We start from the raw sequence: 22,766 nt of genomic DNA on the forward strand, positions 1-22,766 counted from the left end.
ACACTCTTCCAAAATAGACCTTCCCAAAATTGTGAAGAACATCCAGGTAGATTTCCTGCCGTGCCAAAACATTAGATAAAAACAGCACGGCTAGAGACAAACAGGTCGACAGACAGCCATCTAATATAAGAGAAGTTAAAGTTAGAATTTTATATCACAGCAGTGGGGAAAGAATATGGTATTCAACAAATAGCATTGAAATAACTGTATATCCATTTAGAAATATAATTTCCTACCTCATTCCATGTACCAGACTAAATTATTGATTGGTTAAAATATCTTTAGAGAAACATGGTATAAAATTCTAGAAGAAAATAGAGGTTCGCTGGGTGTGGTGGCTCATGCCTATAATCCCAGCACTCTGGGAGGCCCAGGTGGGAGAATAGCTTGAGCCCAAGAGTTCAAGACCAGCCTGAGAAACATAGGGAGACCCAGTCTCTACAAAAAAAATAAAAAAATTAACAAGGATGACGGCACATGCCTGTAGTCCCCACTACTTGGGAGGCTGATCGGGGAGGATCACTTGAGCCCGGGAGGTCAAGACTTCAGTGACCCGTGTTTATGCCACTGTACTCCAGCTTAAGTGACAGAATGAGACCCTGAAAAAAAAAAAAAGAAAGAAAGAGAGAGAGAGAAGTAAGGAAGGAAGGAAGGAAGGAAGGAAGGAAGGAAGGAAGGAAGGGAAGGGAGGGAGGGAGGGAGGGAGGGAGGGAGGGAGGGAGGGAGGAAGGAAGGAAGGAAGGAAGGAAGGAAAGAAGGGAGGGAGGGAGGGAGGGAGGGAGGAAGGAAGGAAGGAAGGAAGGAAGGAAGGAAGGAAAGAAGGGAGGGAGGGAGGGAGGGCAGGGAGGAAGGAAGGGAGGGAGAGAGGGAAAGAAAGAAAATATAGGTTAATGTTTTTATAATTTTGAGCTGGAGAAAGCTTTCCTAAGCAAGAATAAAAACTCAAAATTATAACGGAAAAAATGGACAGATTTGACCTTATAAAGTTATTTTTAATACCTTTTGGCCAAAGATAACAAACAAGAAGTGAAAGACTGACTACAGTGACAGAGTACATTTGCAACATGTACAAACAAGTATGAATATCCATAAAATATAAAGATTTCCACGAATCAATAAGAAAAAGATAAACATACTTACAAAAAAATGCTTACAGAAAAAAGCATTAAAGGGAAAATTTACAGAAAAAGAAGTACTGGTAGCCACCGCATAACTAAAAGTTGCTCCGTCTCACTAGTAATCAGGAAATGTAAATTAAACATGAGATTGATACAATAAACAATATAGACAATATCCAAATTTTGGTGGAAGTGGGTAAGAAAAATGGACACTCACACCTAGGAGGTTGGAATGGAAACTCATACGGCCAAACTGGGGGACAATTTAGCAAAATCTATGTAAATGTAAAAGGGAGGAAAAATCCTTTCAATTGGCAGCTCCATGCTTGACAAATCTATCTCACAGAAATATAAGCGCATATGCACAGTATTTGTTGTAATAGCTAAATATTGAAATAACTTCTAATCCTCTGTAGTAGAATAGTTAAATAAATCGTTACCCCTGTACAGTAGAATTCTCTGCAGTCATAAAATGAATGTCATCTATTAATTCATGTGTCTTGATATAGAAAGACTCCTAGATGCAATGTTAAGAAAACGAAGGCAGGGGACAGTGGCTCACAGCTCTAATCCCAAACACTTTGGAAGGCCAAGGAAGGCGGATCGCTTGAGCTCAGGAATTCAAGACCAGCCTGGGCAATGTGGGGAAATAGAACAGAATAGAATACTACCAAACTATTAACTATGGTACATTTGGAGAAAAGAACAAAATAAGAAAAAGGGGTGGTAAAGGAAGATATGCATTTTATTATTTAAATACATATATATATTTTTAATTGTGACTAATATGCCTTAGTTTGTAACTTAAAAACGTAAACTTTGAACATCCAGAAGAAAATATCTTGTAAGAAAAGAATGTACAAGCATATGTAAAGAAATAATTGTGCACTAAGGTGTAAATAGTTCTGCCATCTATTCATCTATTCACTAACTAGGTAAAGAATTATAGAAGGCAAAAGAAAAAAATAATACAACACATTTGTAATTGAAGTGTAACCAAATATGTAGATTACAGGCTGCAGCCTTCACAGTGCCTGTTATCCGTGGAGGAGAGGTCTCTGTTTCCATGGCAACACTGCCTGCAGTAAAGAGAACTTGTGAAAGAAATCCTTTTTCTCAGGAGGAAGAGGAGGAAGTGCATGAAGTGTGTGCTAATTTACTGAGCATAAGTTTATCTCTCATTGTTCGTCCTGAGGGGGACTTTTTTTTTTAAATGCTCAATCACAAAATCCATCACGGACTTAGAATGGCAAAAGTCAAAATGAAATTTCTGGCTAAGCGGTCACCTTGTCTCGACTGCATCGATAATGACATCTGAAGGACAGTCCATCCTGACTCTGGGAGTCCCCAGATAGGCATTAGAACAGCAGTATAATCTTTCACTCCATTTCTTGGTCAGTGGCACCGATTTTCCTTGGCTGTACTCTTTTTTAAAAATTAATTTTATTTTTTGACTGACAAATAATAATTGTACATATGCACAATGTACACAGTGATGTTTTGATACATATAATGTATGGTGATCAGATCAAGGTAATTAGCACATCCATCATCTTAAACATTTATCCTTTCTTTGTGTTGGGAACATTCAATATCTTTCATACTGGGAAAGATTTATGCATAGATCTTACTAAATTGTCCCCCAATTTGGCCGTATCTGTTTCCATTCCAACCTTTCAGACTTGCCTTTGAGAAGAACCATACATGGCAGATGTTTATATAAGCTACCTAAAAGTCAATATTTTCTTTACTAAAATGTAATCCTTAGTTATGCCGTGAAGGACAACTCTGGAAAATTGTTAACTGTCATCTCAGTTGAAGTTTTATTTTTTTCCCTGTCTTTCAGACATCTCGAGATCTGGCATGTTTTATACAGTTCGAAAATGTCAACATTTACTATGGGACTCAGCATAAAATGAAATATAAAGCGCCCACTGACTACTGCTTTGTTTTAAAGGTATGTTATAAGAAGTCATTCATTTAGATTTATAAGCAATTTGAGGTAATCATTTTTTCAAGGAAGAAAATGTTAAATGTTATATAGTTAGCCACATGTGTAACAATAAGAAATTGTTCAACCAAAATAGGAATGAGGGAAACATTTCTATCAATTTGGGGCATTTTCCTCAAAGCCTCCTATCTGAACCTAAAACTTTAAGGTAAATCTGTCTGGGGATTTCTTCACTTCTGAAAATGAAAGTTCCACATTTTAAACAAATTAATTTATAATTTTATTGATAAGACTAAAAAAAGTTTTCAGTTCTTTATTTATTGGGCTCATTCCAACATAGTAAGTTTTTGGAAATTAGAAACTTGCAAGATGTCCTAGAAAATGTATAGAAAATAACAAAAAACAATTGTTTTAATTACTGGGTCATGAAACTTAAGGTGTATATTGTCAAAAGGCAATATGTATTATCAAATGTTAGATATGGTTTATGTTTTTTTGAGACAGAGTCTCACTGTGTCATCCAGGCTGGACTGCAGTAGTGCAATCATAGCCCACTGAAGCCTCAGCCTCCCAGTCTTAAGCAATCCTCCTGCCTTAGCTTCTCAAGTATCTGGGACTAGAGGTACACACCACCACACCAGCTAATTTTTGTATTTTTAGTTAAGACAGGGCTTTACTGTATTACCCAATCTGGTCTCAAACTCCTGGACTCAGGAGATCCACCTACCTTGGCATCCCAAAGCGTTGGGATTGTAGGCATGAGCCGCCACTCCTGGCCAATTTACATTTTTTAAAATTAGAATCTCAGATCAGTCTGATCAGGAGACGAGTTATTACAACCACACATGTGATGTGTTAGAGCCTTTCTGTATGCCTACAGAACTCTGGATTGAGGACTATGGTAAGTTTTTGTCTGTGTTTCTTTTTAGTCAAATACAGTAACCAGGCCAAATCAATCATGTTTAGTAATTTTGACTCCCTGAACAATTACAACCACTTATTGTAATCATCAAATAATAATTGGTTGCAATTCTTGGCTTTATCAAGGACTCAGGATATTCAGTGGCTTTCATTCAGATGTCCTAACCTTTTTTTTTTTTAATTCCTAAGCATCCACTTTTAACTATTTATGGATAATATTAATAATAAAAACCATTATACTAGCTCAGTCAGCCTGATACTCCCCCAGTGGTTCTCAACCAGGCATTTTGCCTCCAAGGGTTGTTCGGCCAATTCTAAAGACATTTTTGATTGTCATAGCTTGGGGCATGGAGCAGGGACTACTGACATCTAGTAGGCCAGGTATGCTGCTAAATGCCTTGCAGTGCACAACAAAACCCCCATGCCAAAGACTTCTCTGGCCCCCAATGTCAACAGTGCTGCTGTCAAGAAACCTGCCCTAGACAGAAAAGCCCCAGAATAATGACTGTGAAGGCACTGAAGGCAGGGAGAAGGCTAGATCCATTCACTCACTCATTCATCTATTCATTTAATATTTGTTGAATGCCGGCCGGGCGCGGTGGCTCACACCTGTAATCTCAGTACTGTGGGAGGCTGAGGCGGACGGATCACTTGAGGCCAAGGATTCTAGCCCCCTGAAGCCTCAGCCTCCCAGGCTTAAGAGCAATCCTCCTGCCTTAGCCTCTCAAGTATCTGGGACTAGAGGTGCGCACCACCACACCAGCTAATTTTTGTACTTTTAGTTAAGACAGGGCTTTACTATATTACCCAGGCTGGTCTCAAACTCCCGGATTCAGGCGATCCACCTACCAAGGATTCTGGCCAACATGGTGAAACCCTGTCTCTACTGAAAATACAAAAAGTAGCTGGGCGTGGTAGTGCATGCCTATAGTCCCAGCTACTTGGGAGACTGAGGCAGGAGAATCGCTTGAACCCGGGAGGTGGAGGTTACAGTGAGCCGAGATCCCACCAACGCACTCAGCCTGGGCGACAGAGAGAGACTCTGTCTCAAAAAAAAAAAAAAAAAAAAAAAAAAAAAATTTTATTGAATGACAACTATTGTTGAATGACAAGGATTATTATTATTATTATTTTTACTGCTGCATTCCCATCACCTGGAACAGTGGTGGGGCAATGAAAAAAATACAATAATTCCTGTCCTCATGGAGTTTACATTCAACATGAGGAAAATGGTAAAGAACGAAAACTATGTAATGTAAAGTCAGGTAGTAACAAGGAGCAATATGAAGTAGGGCTCGGGCCAGGGCTCCTTTGGATGGGGTGTTCACAGAGAGGCCCTCTAGGAAGTGACATTTGACAAAAGATGTGAGCGAAGTGAGGGAGCAAGAATTACCCGCAGTACGAGCCCTCCAGGAATAAGAACGGGAAGTGGAAAGCCCTGAGGTGAGAGAGGTCTGTTTGGTCAGAAGGAAGAGAGATGAGGAGCATGCCCTGCCTGCTTCTGGTCCTCGCCCCTCCTTGTCTGTTCCTGATATAGGAAAAATAAGAAGAACGGCAAGCACTGACATCGCATCTTCTTTATAAATGTGGTATGTGTGCAGAGAGACTCCCCAGCCAGGAAGTGGCCAAGTCAGAATGAGAAATCAGGCAGCATGGCTCAGAGGCCGTTCTCTCAGACAGTTTCTCAGGCCCCCAGAGATCTGGACACGAAGCGTTGCCCACTACCCTGCCCCTCCCACAAGGCCACCTGCCCTTGGAGCCACGTCTTCCCGTGTTTGGAATCCTAAGACCCTGATAAATCACCAAAATGGAGCATTCCAACACACTTTATCACCAAAGCACTGCCCACACTTCTTAAATCAGGAGAAGGTTTTGGAGAAAGTTTCTGAAACGCGGGTCAGTAAACTGGCTGAATCAGAGTCACTGGAGACTCATTACAAATGCAGGTTCCCAGGCCCTAGGCCCACTAAATCAAAATAATGATGGAACCTAGGGTTAGGGTTAGGGTTTAAGGATGGAGCCTAGGAATCTTCATTTTTCCTAAACATGGTCAAGTTTTCTACCAAGTGTTAGAACGTATCCTCACTCTAATGAGGATTCATGTAGTAGTCATGGCTCAGCTGATGATGAAATGGCCTTCAGAGTGGGCAGACAGGATGAAAGTCTAGCAGAAGGAAGCAGGAGCCAAATCCCAGGGCTGGGGTCCAGAAGCCAGAGCAGGGATGTCTGTCAAGAAAAAGACAAGGTCTCTGACTAGAGGTTCCCAGCACGGGGATTTAGACACAGTGAACAGGGGAGGGACTCAGTTTCTCAAACTGACACATAAGTTTGGGATGAGGACCTACAATCGCCAGGACTTGAACTGTCTGACCTAGAACGTGAGGTTATCCTGAGATTACACCAAGAATAGAAATCCTGGGTCCCAGAATATTGAACTAAAATTTCTAAAAATTCCTACTCTCCAAGGTCTGGGTCGTCAAGAGAGAGTTGAGGATCTCCCCAAAGGAAAAAGGGGGCTCAGAGGTGGAGAAACCAGCAGGATCGATGGATCTGGGAGTAAGAGTCATGAGCAACCCTTGCAGAATGTGTATTTCCTTTTTTCTCAGGATGATGATCAGTTCTGTTCTGAAGCCAATTTCCTCATGTGCAATCACCCTGCTCATTTTGTTCTTAAGCATGTTTCTCAGTTCCTTCCCAAAATATTGAGAATTCTTATTAACTTGCTGAGTAAAAGGGTTACTGTTGAGGTTTGGAGAACCTAATTTGTTTATGAACATTGTGGTCACTTATTTCCCTTTTTGTCTGCTGTTTTAAAAAAGTAAAAACTCTTGCTATTCTTTATTAGGGTGAGCCAGTTTCCAAAATGCAAAGAATGTGTATGTAGATGGCAAGAGGGATTAAGGATACAGGGAGGAATGTTAAGAGATTTAGGCCAGGCGCGGTGGCTCATACCTGTAATCCCAGCACTTTGGGAGGCCAAGGCAGATGGATCACCTGAGGTCAGGAGTTTGAGACCAGCCTGGCCAACATGATGAAACCCCGTCTCTACTAAAAATGCAAATATTAGCTGGGCATGGTGGCATGCGCCTGTAATCCTAGCTATTTGGGAGGCTGAGGCATGAGAATTGCTTGAACCTGGGAGGTGGAGGTTGCAGTGAGCCAAGATCACGCCACTGCACTCCAGCCTGGGTGACGGAGTAGGACTTTGTCTCAATAAAACAAAACAAAACAAAACAAAAGAAGATTGCATTATTTCATTTCGTGGCCTGATAAATCCAGGCTAAAGTTTATCCTTCAATATGAGCTTGATGACTATGGCTGTTCATGAGAGGTGCTGTCAGAAAGATTGGCGTCTGAGTCCTGGCCCTGTCACCTAGTAACTGGGTCACTGTTGAGATGCTAAGCCTCATTGCATCATCTTCAAGAGATAAGAGCAGCCAGCCCTTCTTTTGAGAATTAAATATGATACGCCTACAAAATCATTAGTGCAATGTCTAAAAATGTATCAGCACTGAGTAAGTGGTAGTTATTATTGCCATCTAGTATTAAATAAATCTCTTTATTAACCAGTGTTTCTCAAACTTTAGTATGCATCAGAACCATTTAGATTGTTAAGACACAGACTGCTAGGCCCCCAGGGTTTTTTATTTAGTAAGTCTGGGATTGGGTGCAGAAATTTGCTTTTCTTTTTTTCCTATGTATTTATTCATTTACTTTTTAATTGACACATAGTAATTGTACATTATGACACACAATGTGTTGTTTTGATATATGTAAACATTGTGTAATGACCAAATCATGGTAATTAGCACAAACATTTATCATAAAATCCTCTCCTCTAGCTATTTAAAATATACAATGCATTATTGTTAGCTATAGTCACCCTACCTTGCAGTAGGGTACCAGAACTTATTCCTCCTAACTATAACACTGTACTTGTTGACAAACCTCTCTCCCCATTCGCTCCAGTCTCTAGTAACCATTATTCTACTCTCAACTCCTATGAGATCATTTTTTTTAGATTCCACATATGAGTGGAATATAAATGTTTTTGTATTTTCTTTATTCATCCACTGATGGGCATTTAGGTTGATTCTATATCTTAGCTGTTGTGTACAGTGCTGCAATAAACATGTGAGTCCAGATGTCTCTTTGACATACCAATTTCATTTCCTTTGTATATATACCCAGCAGTGGAAATACTGGATCATATGGTAGATGTATTTTCAGTTTTTTGAGGCACCTCCATACTGTTTTCCGTAATGGCTAGACTAATTTACATTTCTGCCAACAGTGCATAAGAGTTCTTGTTCTTCCACATCCTTGTCAGCATTTGTTATTTTTTGTCCTTTTATCATAGTCCTTCTAGTTGGGATGATGCAAAATCTCATTGTAGTTTTGATTTGCATTTCCTTGATGGTTAGTGATGTTAAGCATTTTTAAAATTTTTATTGGCCTTGTGTATGTCTTCTTTGGTGAAATGTCTATTCATGTTGTTTGTCCATTTTTTAAAAAATGAATTATTTGGGTTTTTTGCTAGTGAGTTGAGTTCCTTACAAATTCTACTTATTAACCCTTAGTCAAATGTATAATTTGCAAATATTTTTTCTCATTCTGTAGATTGTCTCTTTACTCTGTTGATTGTTTTCCTTGCTATGCAGATTCACAGTTTTGAGTCTTTCTTTTTGTTGGTTTGTTTGTTTGTTTTGCTTGTTTTGTTTTGTTTTTTTGAGACAGAGTTTTGCTCTTGTTGCCCAAGCTGGAGTGCAATGGCGTGATCTCGGCTCACTGCAACCTCTACCTCTCAGGTTCAAGCAATTCTCCTGCCTCAGCCTCCTGAGTAGCTGGGATTACAGGAGCACGCCACCATTCCTGGCTAATTTTTTGTATTTTTAGTAGCGTTGGGGTTTCACCATGTTAGCGAGGCTGGTCTCGAACTCCTGACCTCAGGTGATCTGTGCTCCTCAGCCTCCCAAAGTGCTGAGATCACAGGCATGAGCCATGCCAGTTTTGGGTCTTATATTAACTATTTAATCTATTTTGAGATGATTTTTGTTTATGGTGAGAAATAGGGGTCAAGTTACATTCTTTTGCATGAAGTTATCCAGTTAACCCAACACTGTTTATTAAAGACGCTATCTTTCCCTCATTGTGAGTTTTTTGGTTTGTTTTTCTTGTTCTTGTTCTTTTGGGGGGGGGGGCGGGCACCTTTGTTTAAAATCAGTTGGCTGTAAATGCATTGATTTAGTTCTGGACTCTCTGTTTTGTTCCATGGGCCTATGTGTCTGTTTTTACACCACTACCACACTGCTATAGATTTGTAGTATATCTTGAAATCAGTTTGTGTGACTCCTCCAGCTTTGTTCTTTTTGCTCAAGATTGCTTTGGCTATTTGGAGTCTGTGTTTCCATATAAATTTTAGGATTTTTTTTTTCTATTTCTCTGTGAAGTCTGACATCATAATTTTGATAGGGATTGCTCTGAATCTGTAAATTACTTTTGGTAGCATGGACATTATAAAAATATTAATTCTTCCAATTTATGAACATAGAATATCTTTCTGTTTATATCCTCTTCGCCTTCGTTTATCAATGTTTTATAGTTTTCTTCATAGAGATTTTTCTCCTCCTTGGTTAAATTTATTTCTAAGTATTTTATTTTTGTGTAGGTATTGTAAATGGGATTGCTTTCTTGATTTTCAGATAGTTGGCTACTGTTGCATAGAAATGCTACTAATTTTTGTATGCTGATTTTGTATCCTGAAAATTTACTTCATCTGTTTATTAGTTCTAACAGTTTTTTTGGTGGAGTCTTTAAGATTTTCTACATATGAAATCATGTTGTCTGCAAACAGGGACAATTTGACTCCCTCATTTCCAATTTGGATGCCTTTTCTTTCTTTCTCTTGCCTCGTTGGTCTCGCTAAGAGTTCCAGTACTATGCTGAATAAGAGCAGTGAAAGTGGGCATCCTTATCTCTTTTGAGATCTTCGGGGAAAAGCTTCTAATTTTTTCCCATTCAGTGTGATGTTGGCTGTGGGTTTAACATATATAAACTTTATTATGTTGAGGTATGTTTCTTCTACACCTAATTTGTTGAGACGCTGAATTTTTGTCAAATGCTTTTTCTGCATCTACTGAAATAAGCATTTGGTTTTTAATCTTTATTCTGTTAATGTGATGTGTCACATTTATTGATTTGTATATGCTAAACTATCCTTGTATTGCTGGGATGAATCCCACTTGATCATGATGAATGGTCTTTTAAATATGCTATTTAATTCAGATTGCTAGTATTCTGTTGAGGACTTTTATATCTACATTCATCAGGGATGTTGGCCTGTAGCTTTTCTTTTTGGTTGTGTCCATCTCTGGTTTTGGAATTGGAGTAATGCAGGCCTCGTAGAATGAGTTTGGAAGAATTTCTTCCTTTTCAATTTTTTGAAATAGTTTGTGAAGAATTCGTCTTTATATGTTTGTAGAATTCAGCAGTGAAGCCATCAGGTCCTGGGCTTTTCTTTGATAGGAGCCTTTTTATTACAGCTTCAATTTCATTACTCATTATTGGTCTTTTTAGGTTTTCTATTTCTTCCTGTTTCAATCATGATAGATCATATGCATCTAGGATTTTAGTCATGTTTTCCTAGGTTTTCCATTCTGTTAGTGTGTAATTATTTATAGTAGTTTTTATGATCTTTTGTATTTCTGTAGTATCAATTGTAATGTCTTTTTTCATCTTTCATTTTCTTTCAGTCATCTTTCTTTTTTTCTTAGACTAGCTAAAGGTTTCTCAATTTTATTTATTTTTCAAAAAAACTTACTCTTTGTTTTCTTAATATTTGTTTTTAGCCTCTTTTAGCCTTAATATTTCTTTTCCAAATGAATGAAATTAATCTCTATTTCATTTATTTATGCTCTGATCTTTATTATTTCTTTTCTCCTACTAATTTGGGGTTTAGTTCTTATTTTTTCTAGTTCCTTGAGATGCATCATTAGATTGTTTATTTGAGATCTTTCTTTGGCTGAAAAAGTCTTTATCACCTTCGTTTCTGAAGAATAGCTTTTCTGGGTACAGTATTCTTGGTTGACAGGCTTTTCTTTATCTTTCGTCACTCTGAATATATTGTCCCACTCTCTCTTGGCTTGCAAGGTTTCTGCTAAGTCTGCTGCCAGGCATATTAGAACTCCCTTATGTGTTATTTGTTGTTGTTGTTTTTCTTGCTACTTTCAGGTACATCTCTTTGTCTTTGACCTTTGAGAATTTGATTATGATATATATTGGGGTATTTTATTTGGGTTGAATCTGGTTGGTGACCTTTGACCTTCCTGTGCATGGATATTTGTATCTTTCTTCTAATTTGGTAACTTTTCTATTATTATTTATTTGAATAAGCTTTCTATCCCTTTTCATTCTTTACTCTCTCTTTAATGTTAAGGATATGTAGATTTGCTCTTTTGATGGTGTCCCATGGGTCTTGTAAGTTTTTCTTTATTCCTTCTCATTTTTTTCCTTTTTTCTCCTTTGACTATGTGTTTTCAAATAGGCTGCCTTCAAGCTCACTGATTCTTCTGCTTGATGAATTCTGCAGCTGATGTTTTCTGTTTCATGTTTCATTTTGTTTGTTACACTTTTCAGCTCCAGGATTTGTTTGTTTTTTTAATTATTTCTATCGATCTGATGAATGTTTCTGATAAATTTCTGAATTGCTTCTCTGTGTTTTCTTGAAGTTTGCTGAGTTTTGTCATAACAGCTATTTTTGAATTCTTTGTCTGCCAGATAGCTGGCACCTCTTTTTGTCCATTTAGAGAGACCATATTTTCTAGGCTATTCTTACTCCTTATAGACATTGGGCTCTGTCTTCCCATTGTTGAGTTAGGTATTTGTTTCAGTCTTCCCTGTCTGGATTTGTTTGTGACCCTTCTTTTTCAGTGGGCGTATGCAGAAATTGTGAGCAGATTGACTATTGTATATTATTTCAGCACTAGAGGGCCTCCTAAGTCCAAGTTAGACCCGAATCCTACACTAACTCTGCCGAGGATACACTGTCCAAACTGCGTGGGCCCTGGGACACCCACAAAGGGCCCACCAGATGGAGTGGGAAAGCCGGTCAGGCTCTCAAGTCCAGAGGTTCTGTGGACCATGCTTCCCACAGTACAGCATAAACAGCACATCTGGTGCATCATTTCATCTGGCAGGGATGGTGAGCCACTGCCAAATTTATCCACCTGGCTGCTGCTAGACCCACCCCCCTCTTTGTCCCTTGCTAGCCTCATGTGTTTCAGTCCTGTTGGTACTTGGTACTCACAGTGCTCTCCATAGGCTCAGACAGAAGCAAGCCTCCTACAGAGGGACCCCGTATGGTAAGAAACCTGAGTGTGAGTCCGGGGGGACTTTCCATGTGTGGGTACTGCAGTGGCTCAGGGGAGGGGCAACATAGTCAGGGAAACCATCCCCTTACCGTCCAACTGCGGTTTCACCCATTTTTGCAGTCCAACGGGGCTTCCCAGTCTCACTCACGTTCAGTTTCCTTAGCCCGCATAAAGGCAGTTTTGTGCATGGATAGAAGCCATTCTTTCCTGCATTCTTTCTCATTCCATTCTGGGGCTATATGCAATGGGGCAGAAGTAAATATCCTCCAGGAGAAATTATGCTTCTATGGAGACCTGTTAGGAAGTAGTGGAATATCATGGAAGGAGCGCTGGAATTCTGCCCCGTCGCTCACTTGCTTCCTACCCTTACTCAGCTATATTTTTCTTTACAGTATTTTTCACAATGAAAAATTACATTACTTTAGTGTTTTGTATTTTTGTTGGCTTTCTCCCATAGCAGAATATAAATGTCGGAGAGCAAGGACTTTTTCTATTGTGTTCATTATTGTGTTCCAGAGCTTGGAGTGATATTTGACACATTGTAAATTCTCGATACATATCAGATGAATGGAGAGATTAATGGATGGGTGGATGGACAGATGAGTGGGTGGATCGATGGATGGACAGATGGATGGAATGCAGATCAAAGCCCCCTGCACCATTGTGCCCTTTAAAACATGGTTCAGGCCAGGCACAGTGGCTCATGCCTGTAATCCCAGCACTTTTGGAGGCCAAGGCAGAAGGATCGCTTGAGCCCAGGAGCTCGAGACCAGCCTGAGCAACATATCAAGACCCCATCTCTACAGAAAAACTTTTTAAATCAGCAGGGTGTGGTAGCATGCACCTACAGTCCCAGTTACTCAGAAGGCTGAGGCAGGAGGATTGCTTGAGCCTGCATTCAAGGTTGCAGTGAGCTATGCTCCAGCCAGGGCAACAGAGTGAGATCCTGTCCCTAAAGAAATGCTTAATTATCTGGGCACTATGGCTCATGCTTCTAATCCCAGCATTTTGGGAGGTCAAGGCAGGGGGACCACTTGACCCCAAGAGTTCAAGACCAGCCAGGCAACATAGGGAGACCCCCATCTCTACAAAATATTTAAAAATCAGCCTAGTGTGGTGGTGCACACCCATAGTCCCAGCTATGCAGGAGATTGAGGCAGAAGGATTGCTTGAGGACAGGAGTTTGAGGGTGCCGTGAGCCACAGTCACACCATTGCACTGTGGCCTGGGCAACAGAGCAAGATCTCTAAAAAAGAAGGGAAAGAAAGAAAGAAAAAGAGAGAGAAAAAGGAAGGATAAGAAAGAAAATAGAGAACAGGATTGAATGTCCCAGTTTACTTCCTCTTTACTTCTAAATTTATCCCACGCAATAACTCTCCTACCTCCTGACTCTGTATCTCAGAGGAAGATGGCTCCCATCTGCAACATGGCCTCTGGAACCACATTGTCAGCCACTCCCTTTGGCTTCAGCATCTTCGAACCCCTCTCCAAACAATTCTTCTCTTTTCTTTGGGCCACAAACATTTTCAAATATTCCTTGGTTTGGGGGCTCTAACTCACTCACTCACTCCCCTCAGTTGTATCTGCCCCACCTCTTCAAGCAGCACCTTTGGCCTCTGTCTTCTCTTTAACTCAGACTTCATGAGAAAGTGATGATGCGCTCCATGTCCTCACTTTGGGAGGCCGAGGCAGGGGGATTGTTTGAGGGCAGGAGTTCAAGACCAACCTGGGCAACATTGTGAAACCTCCTCTCAATAAAAAATTTAAAAACATTAGCCGGGCATGGTGGTGCGCACCTGTGGTCCCAGCTCCTCAGGGGGCCGAGGTGGGAGAATCACTTGAGCCCAAGCATTGGAAGTTGCAGGGAGCCATGATTGCACCACTGCACTCCAGACTGGGCAACAGAGGCAGACCCTTTCTCTACGAATATATACATATATCTTTTGAATTTTCTTTATTCAGACTATGGGGTACATCAGTAAACAAAACAAAGGCCTCTGGCTTTGTGGAGTTTGCATGCTACCAGGCTTCTCCCTGCACCCCTGTGGAAACCGCTATTATTAAGATTTCCAAAGAATAGTGGCTTTCTCCAGTCCTCACTGCATCTTTTGCATTGATGATGGCATCCTCATTTTATAATCTTCAGCCTGGACCACTGCTCTGTTTCTGCTGGTGCCTCCTCCTTCCCTACACACTGTAATGCCCTCCAAGGTCCTAAATTCAGTTCTCACCAGATTCCCTGTGCTCTGGCTGAGATCATATTCACAGCCACAGCTGCAATCATTGTCTGTGTTGGAGACAAATAATTCCCAATTCGTAGTGGACAGTCTCACCTTCTTCCCTAGCCCTACACATGCGGTAACCACATGTCCGAGGGGTACCTCTATTACAGACACTGATTTCAACCTTTCCTCCATGCCCTGCTTTCCACAGTCCCCTAAAAATGAATGGCACCATCACCTACTCTATTCGTTTTCTAGAGCTGCCGTAACAAACTGCTGCTAACTAGGTAATTTCACAGAAATTTATTTCTCACACAGTTCAGAAGTCCAGAAGTCCCAAATCAAGGTGATATTGGAACCAGAAGTCCAAAATCAAAACCAGAGTTGTGTTCCTTCTGAGGGCTCAGAGGCAAAATCTGTACCCTGCCTCCACACCTCTCCTAGATTCCGGCAGCTCCCAGCAATGCTGGCATTCTTTGGCTTGCAGCTGCGTGATGCCAATCTCTGCCTCCCTCAACACATGATCATCTTCTTTCTGTGTCTGTGTCTGTTTCTTCTCTTCTTATAAGAACATGTCATTTTGGTGGTTGTTTTTGTTTGCTTGTTTTTTGCTGGTTTTGGTGTTTTTTGTTTTTTGCTTTTTTTTTTTGAGACAAGGTCTCACTCTGTTGCTCAGGCTGAGTATGGTGGTGTGATCACAGCTCACTGCAGCCTCAACTTCCTGGGCTCAAGTGATCCTCCTGCCTCAGCCTCCCAAGTAGCTGGGACTACAGGTGTACACCACCATACCTGGCTCATTTTTTGTATTTTTGCAGAGACAGGGTTTCGCTATGTTGCCCAGGCTGATCTTGAGCTCTTGGACTCAAGCAATTCACCCACCTTGGCCTCCCAAAGTGCTGTGATTACAGGTGTGAGCCACTACACTCAGCTCACACCAGTCACTTTGGATTTAGAGCCCACTTTCATCCAGGATGACCTTATCTGAACTTTATTATATCTGCAAATACCCTATTTCCAAATAAGGTTACATTCATAGGTACCAGGAGTGAGTACTTCAACATAGCTTTTAGGGAGGGGGAGATAATTAAACCCATAACATTCACCTGCTCTACCAAGCTAGAAACAGAGAAAGTATGCTTGATTTTCTTCCTCTCCCCATTTCTCATTAATCTATGAGCAAGTTCTTTTATTTCCCATCAAGGTCTCCCCCTGAGCCCTCCCTCAGTTCGATCTTATTCTTCACTCAAGATCCATCTTCCTCATAGCACCCAGTGACTTCCTGTGTCATTGTGCTGTTTTAAAACTTCCAGTGCCCCCCACTGCCCAGGGGATCATGTCTAGATTCTAGTTTGACTCAAGGGTCTTCACTCAGATTCCTCTCCAGCTTAATTTCTGCTTCTTCATTCCATGGTTTCCAGACCTTTGCCATATAGAATTTCTCCATGTTCTCCATGTATATTACAGCATTCTGTCACTTCTTCCAAAGACCCTTACTTGGCCCATTTTCAAACTTTTAGTATGGAGCATACTATTTCATAATCACATTACATATGTGATTTGATTACACATTTGATTACATCATGTGTTTACGTACATCTCTCCCTAAAACACCTCCAGCGAGCATTGCCCAATTATCACGTGAGCTTTCTTATTCCTCTTTTTGTTGTTTTTGTTTGTTTGTTTGAGATAGGGTCTTCTCCAGCCCGGTCAGGAGCACAGTGGCACAATCATGGCTCACCACAGCCTCGAACACCTGGCTGCATCTATCCTCCCACTTCAGCCTCTCCAGTAGCTGGAACTACAGGTGTGCACCACCACGCCCGGCTAATTTTTGTACTTTTTGTAGAGACAAGGTTTCACCATGTTGTCCAGGCTGATCTCAAATTCCTGGCCTCGAGTGATCTACCTGCCTTGGCCTCTCAAAGTGCTGGGATTACAGGTGTGAGCCACTGGCCCCTGCCTCTCTTACTCCTCTTAATGTACCTAGGAATTAGCATACTTCTTAGCACCCAGAGATATTTGTGGAACAAAATAGGACCTTGGTTCTTTCACTAGCTTTGGCCTTGGATAAATTGCTTAGCCTCTGTCACCCTGTTTTCTCATTTCCTAAGTTCAGAGGGTCTGTAAGAGCCCTTTAAGCAGTGGCATTCCACAATCGCCCTGCCCTCTGTGTGCTGTTCTCATGTCCCAAGAGAGCTTCTCTCTCTTTATGGTCAGGAACAATCAAATCAGTTGCAAAAGAGCCTGGCCAGTGACATTGCACCAGCATTTTCCTGAAACCTCTTTGCAAATGATTATTCAGCAAAAGGCTCGGTTAGGCAATAATCTCCTTGGCAAAGTCTCAATCACGGTGGAGAACAAGCTCAGTGACTTGCTCTATGATGTCTGCAAGCCTGAACGACTTCCGTGTCACAAGGGAGCCAGAAAGGAGCTTGTTCCCATTAGGTAGCTCATCTTAGAACCATAAAATCTGAGGATTGCTAGAGAACTTAGAGGTCATATAATCCTCCTGTATACATCCACAGCACACATGTAGTGTAAGGAAGGAACTTGGTGAGACCTGACCTATAGCAACGTCTATACATCACCCCATCATCAAGGGACTGTTTTATGTTCAAAAGTCATTTTCTTTAAGGGAATGACTATGTTTTACTCTATTTCAATGAATAACATACTTAAGAAATTGTTTATGGTGCTTCTTAAATGGATAATTGTCGCTTTCTGCGTTTTGTTGCAAACACGATGAGATTTAGTCTGCTCTGGAAACTTGGCTCTCACATGACATCTACCAAAAAAAAAGTAATAGATTAACTTGAAGGTCGCAATGTCAGCTTTTTAAATATCTGGGGGGTGGGGCAGAATAGTTGCTTTCTAAGAACAATTGTAAACATTTAATTGCTGAAGAGACCAATGCTTGCCTCTCTTACATGACAATCAGAACACAAATGCTGTTTGTCGGCCAGAGAGCCGTGTTTCTGGTGCTGAAAGACAAGGGCGTTGGTTTGGCTTTGCACGTGTTATCGTTGAAGGCAATGCTGGCGGCATTTGTGGGCTGTTACATTCCAGCCAGTGAGTGCTGGCTTTAGTATATTTTTCATCAATACGTCCTTCAGGTTAATTAAGACAACAAATCCTTTTGGCTATCGGGCCATATTACCTGAGTTGATAGATATTTCCGATTTTAAGGGCCTCCAAAGAGGATCACTATTGGAGTAACATTTGCAAAATTAAAATCTAGCATTCAGGATGAGGGAATAAGCATTGAACCGCAAAAACAATAAAATGCCCAGCAGCCATTCGAAAGTGTTTCCTGTCATCTGCTGGCCAGACTGCAAAACTACAGCAACATTCAGGCGCCTGATGTGAAGTTGTCGCCGTTGGTAGAGAGAATGTCTGTGTTCCTGTTTGCTCTGCCCAAGCAAATAGGAACTGACCGTTCTTCGAGCAATGGTGATGCAATTTCTGAAGCCTGAGCGAGCTACATAAGCAATACATATTTAAAGGCAAAAATATGAGTAGACCTTCCTCAATTGCCTGAAAAAACCAAAAAGAGGAATTTTTTCTGTTGTCTCTTCCAAGTCTGAGATTTGGGTGTAATAGCTTAATACAAACACAGAAATTCTAGGTGGTTAGTCAGGAGACCCCCAGGTTCTAGTGGGGGTCACAGGGTGGAATGTATAGTAACGTTTCTGAACCTCAGTTTTCTCATTTGTGAAACCAAAAATTACTAAACTCTCGTCAAGCTCTTGGAGTCTATAAAGGTCTTGTTATCTTTTCTGGACAAAGGTAACAATCCCACAGGTTCTTGCAGGCTGAGTCATTAGAAAGTCCAGCAGAGTGACTAGACGCTGCCAGTCAGATTCCAACTGAAGTTTAAAGACATGAGACCCTTTGCGTAGATCAACTTTGAGAATAGCCATTTCCTTGGAGGTCAGTGATTTAAGATGGAAAGTGAAAGAGAAGTGGAGAGGTCCGTGCAATACCCGAAGAGAGGAACTGGACAGCTTTCCACCTTTCCTGCCAACTGAAGAGCAGACAGATGCTTCCAGCTCTCTTTGCTTTCCTTTCCACATTCAGCCCCACCAGCAAATGAGGATTATCTTAGCAGGATTAATAAATCCTCTGAGGACAGGAGGAAAAAGAAAGAGGTGGTACCATACCCCTCCACACACACACACACAAGATGCTTGTGGTTGTTAATTATTTTTCTACATAATAAAATGTATTATAATAAACCTTATAATGACCTATGAAAATTTACATGGCACATATTAATATCTTAGAACCTATGTTTGGTTGCCGGCCCCTCGCCTGATGACGGCAAGATTTCTAACTCAACACGAAATGTTGTGCTTGTTTCTTTTCTTCAAGTATTCTGACATCTGGACTGGAACACCTGCCATGTGCTGGCCATGTGCTAAGCAATGAGGGTCTTCAGCAGTGAGTAAGACAGATGTAGTTCACACCCTCATGGAAGACACAGTCTATCTGAGACAGACACATAAAACAGAAACTAACTGGGCTTGGTGGTTCACGCCTGTAATCCCAGCACTTTGGGAGGCTAAGGTGGGAGGATCACTTGAGCCCAGGGTTTCAGCACCAGCCTGAGAAACATAGCAAGAGTGTTTCTTTAAAAAAAAGAAAAAAAGCCAAGCATGGATGCATGTCTGTGGTCCCAGCTACAGAGGAGGCTGAGGTGGAAGGATTGTGTGAGCCCAGGAATTAGAGGCTGAGCCATGATGGCACCACTGCACTGTAGTCTGGGCGGCAGAGTGAGATCCTGTCTTAAAAAATAAAAATTAAACCAGAAACAACAAAAGCAATGAGGACTAAGAGGAATGCAAGGTGTTTCTCTTTCACACTTGCCCATTTCCTTGTTATCTTTGTGAGCTCCTAAAAGACCTGTTCAGCAACCGGAACCACTGCTTAGTGCCACTGGCACTAAGTGTAATAGACAGAAATAGTCCTCCAGGGTGTCCATCTGGAAGCCACTGGCCCATTTGAGCAGCAGATAGCAGTTAAGAAGGAAAGGTCATCACAAAACTCTGAATTTTTAGAAGCAGAAATAACCCTAGAATCAGTTTTTGGGAGTTATAAACCCACAATTCTCATAGGCTTTAATTCTATGACATAAGAATTACTTCAGGTAAGTTCCCTTATCTGACAAATGGAGAAGCAGCTCAGACTTCTCATGGGGATAGAGACATGATGGATGTGAAAACCTTCCAAAAGTTAAAAAGTCATAAATGAAAATTATAGTAATAATAATTAGTAAAAAGTTCTTACAAGCAAGGCATGGTACCTCATGCCTGTAATCCCAGCACTTTGGGAGGCTGAGGCAGGAGGATTGCTTGAGGCCAGGAGTTTGAGACCAGCTTGGCTAATATAGTGAGACTCCAATTCCACAAAATATTTTTTAAAAAAAAATTTCAATTAGCTGGACATGGTGGTGTGCACCTGTAGTCCTAGCTACTCAGGAGGCTGAGGAGTGAGGATCTCTTGACCCCAGGAGTTCAAAGTTTGCAGTGAACTGTGATTGTGCCACTCCAGCCAGGACAACAGAGTCACACCCTGTTTCTAAAAAATTTTTTTAAAAGATGTGCTTATGATAAATCATAAAACAAATTTCTTTTTCTTTTTTTTTTTTTTTTTTTTTTTGGGCAGAGTCTTGCTGTGTCAACCCAGGCTGGAGTGCAGTGGTGCAGTCTTGGCTCACTGCAACCTCCACCTCCCAAATTCAAGCAATTTCCCTGCCTCAGCAGGAATTTTTTTTTTTTTTTTTTTTTTTGTATTCTCAGTAGAGGCGGGGTTTTACCATGTTGGCCAGGCTGGTCTCGAACTCCTGACCTCAAGTGATCCGCTCGCCTCAGCCTCCCAACATATAACAAATTTCTCAAATCCTTTCAAAATTTAGTCATTTTTAAAAGTTACCTTCCTAATTTTACAACCAGTAATTTTTACCACATAAATCACATATATTTTTAGAGATTTTTTAAAAATTTCCTGACAGGTGCTTTGACTTCCTAATACATGACAAGTGAATACATTGTCTTGAAACTGCTTCTTTCTAGCACCCCCAAATTCAGAAGGAGTCCCAGTATATCAAGTATCTCTGCTGTGATGACGCAAGAACCCTTAACCAGTGGGTGATGGGAATACGGATAGCCAAGGTGAGAGAGCGTTCAGACTTCACCCTGTCTTGCATTTGCCAGCCCACTTAGTGACCCGGGCGCAGCTTTCCTGGTACTGTGAAACAGTTGGCCCACCCTTGGGTTCAGCCACAGACATTATCAAGTGTATTCGCCAGTGGGTTTTCTAAATGAGGAGAGCGATAGAAACACGAACCTCTCCAGTAACCGGATATTTACTCATGGCGAGTATTGCAAGCTTAGTGTGCAATTAAAAACGCAAGATGGGGCCGGGCGTGGTGGCTCACACCTGTAATCCCAGCACTTTGGGAGGCCGAGGCTGGCAGATCACGAGGTCAGGAGATCGAGACCATCCTGGCTAACACGGTGAAACCCCGTCTCTACTAAAAATACAAAAATTAGCCGGGCGTGGTGGCAGGCTCCTGTAGTCCCAGCTACTTGGGAGGCTGAGGCAGGAGAATGGCGTGAACCCGGGAGGCAGAGCTTGCAGTGAGCAGGAGATCTCACCACTGCACTCCAGCCTGGGCTGCAGTGCGAGACTCGGTCTCAAAAAAAAAAAAAACGCAAGATGGAATCTATGATCGTGTTACATAAAGACATACGTAATCAGAACTGAGTGGCCAAAGCTCTCTCTAATATGTTGGTGAAAAAATTAACTGACTCTGCCAATCTGGAAAATGATTGAATGTGTATTTGTTAAATTTTAATGGAAATATCCAAAATCACCAACTCAGACAAGTGGTGAACAGAGTAGCCGTGGAGTATTTATTTCTTCTCTATGTTTATATTGCAATTGAGTGCAGAATTTGGGATAAATGGATTCCTTTCCTTCTTTGTGTTCTCTCCCCAGTATGGGAAGACTCTCTATGATAACTACCAGCGGGCAGTGGCAAAGGCTGGACTTGCCTCTCGGTGGACAAACTTGGGGACAGTCAATGCAGCTGCACCAGCTCAGCCATCTACAGGTACTAAATGGAGGAGAAATTCCAACACATATTCAAAGCTCAGTGCTCCTGTTCAAAACGTATCCAACACACCTATACAAACAGAACTTTGTAGACGGCTTCGGAATATGTTTTCTTTTTCTTTTTCTTTTCTTTTTTTTTTTTTTTTTTTTTTTTTTGAGACAGAGTCTCGCACTGTCGCCCAGGCTGGAGTGCAGTGACTCAATCTCAGCTCACTGCAAGCTCTGCCTCCCGGGTTCCCGCCATTCTCCTGCCTCAGCTTCCCGAGTAGCTGGGACTACAGGTGCCCACCACCACGCCTGGCTAATTTTTTGTATTTTTTAGTAGAGGCAGGGTTTCACCACGTTAGCCAGGATGGTCTTGATCTCCTGACCTCGTGATCCACCCACCTCGGCCTCCCAAAGTGCTGGGATTACAGGCATGAACCACCACACCCGACCTGTTTTCTTTTTCTTCTTTGCTTTTTTTTTTTTTTTTTTTTTTTTGGAGGTAAGGTCTTGCTCTGTCGCCCAGACTGGAGCCCTGTATCTATTTTAAGTGACTTTTAAGAAAGCTTTGACCACTTATTTTATGATATTCTGTGGATAAGGTGCTGATCTCCTGTTTAGGGTGAGCTCGTAGGTAGATGTTTCCTATCAGAGTACAAATATTATATTAATCCAAGGCTCCATTAGTGCCCAGAAAACTGTCCACATGAAGAATGAGATTATGTCCCAGTGTTTTGACACCTTGCACCCAGTCCTGGACAGCATATTTGAAGGTAACATGAGTCAAAGTTTCATGTCAAAGGGACAAATTAAAAGGCAGGAAAATAAAATAGCATACCAGGACTTTTGAGGGGGAAAAAAAACCCATCTAATTCCCGATTATTCCAGGGACCTGCACATTTTGCCCAAATTTCTGTCTATTATTTCTGTGTCCAATGTACTTTTTGTTGAGGACAATGTTGAAGAGTTGTTCCTGTATTCAGTGTGGTATGAAACTGGATAGATACATTTTTTAAAAATCAAGAAGAATTTTTTAAAATATGTTTTCAAGGTTTATTCTTCAATTACTGAAACGTTTTTAAAA

The 22,766-nt window shown here is 41.2% G+C and overlaps 1 protein-coding gene across 6 annotated transcripts in view; it reads left to right on the forward strand.

Annotated features, from left to right (window-relative positions):
- The window catches only part of APBB1IP (amyloid beta precursor protein binding family B member 1 interacting protein), a 128,968-nt gene that overhangs the window by 100,405 nt on the left and 5,797 nt on the right, over positions 1 to 22,766 (forward strand). For all 6 annotated transcript variants that reach the window (XM_065520428.2, XM_074001257.1, XM_045399714.3 and 3 more), the window contains 3 exons: positions 2,965 to 3,075; positions 20,653 to 20,751; positions 21,581 to 21,695. In XM_065520428.2, coding sequence (XP_065376500.1) covers positions 2,965 to 3,075; positions 20,653 to 20,751; positions 21,581 to 21,695 — 325 coding nt within the window. The remainder of the gene's footprint in view (positions 1 to 2,964; positions 3,076 to 20,652; positions 20,752 to 21,580; positions 21,696 to 22,766) is intronic.

This window comes from Macaca fascicularis, chromosome 9 (genome assembly GCF_037993035.2).
Source record: "Macaca fascicularis isolate 582-1 chromosome 9, T2T-MFA8v1.1".
Classification (NCBI taxonomy): domain Eukaryota; kingdom Metazoa; phylum Chordata; class Mammalia; order Primates; family Cercopithecidae; genus Macaca; species Macaca fascicularis.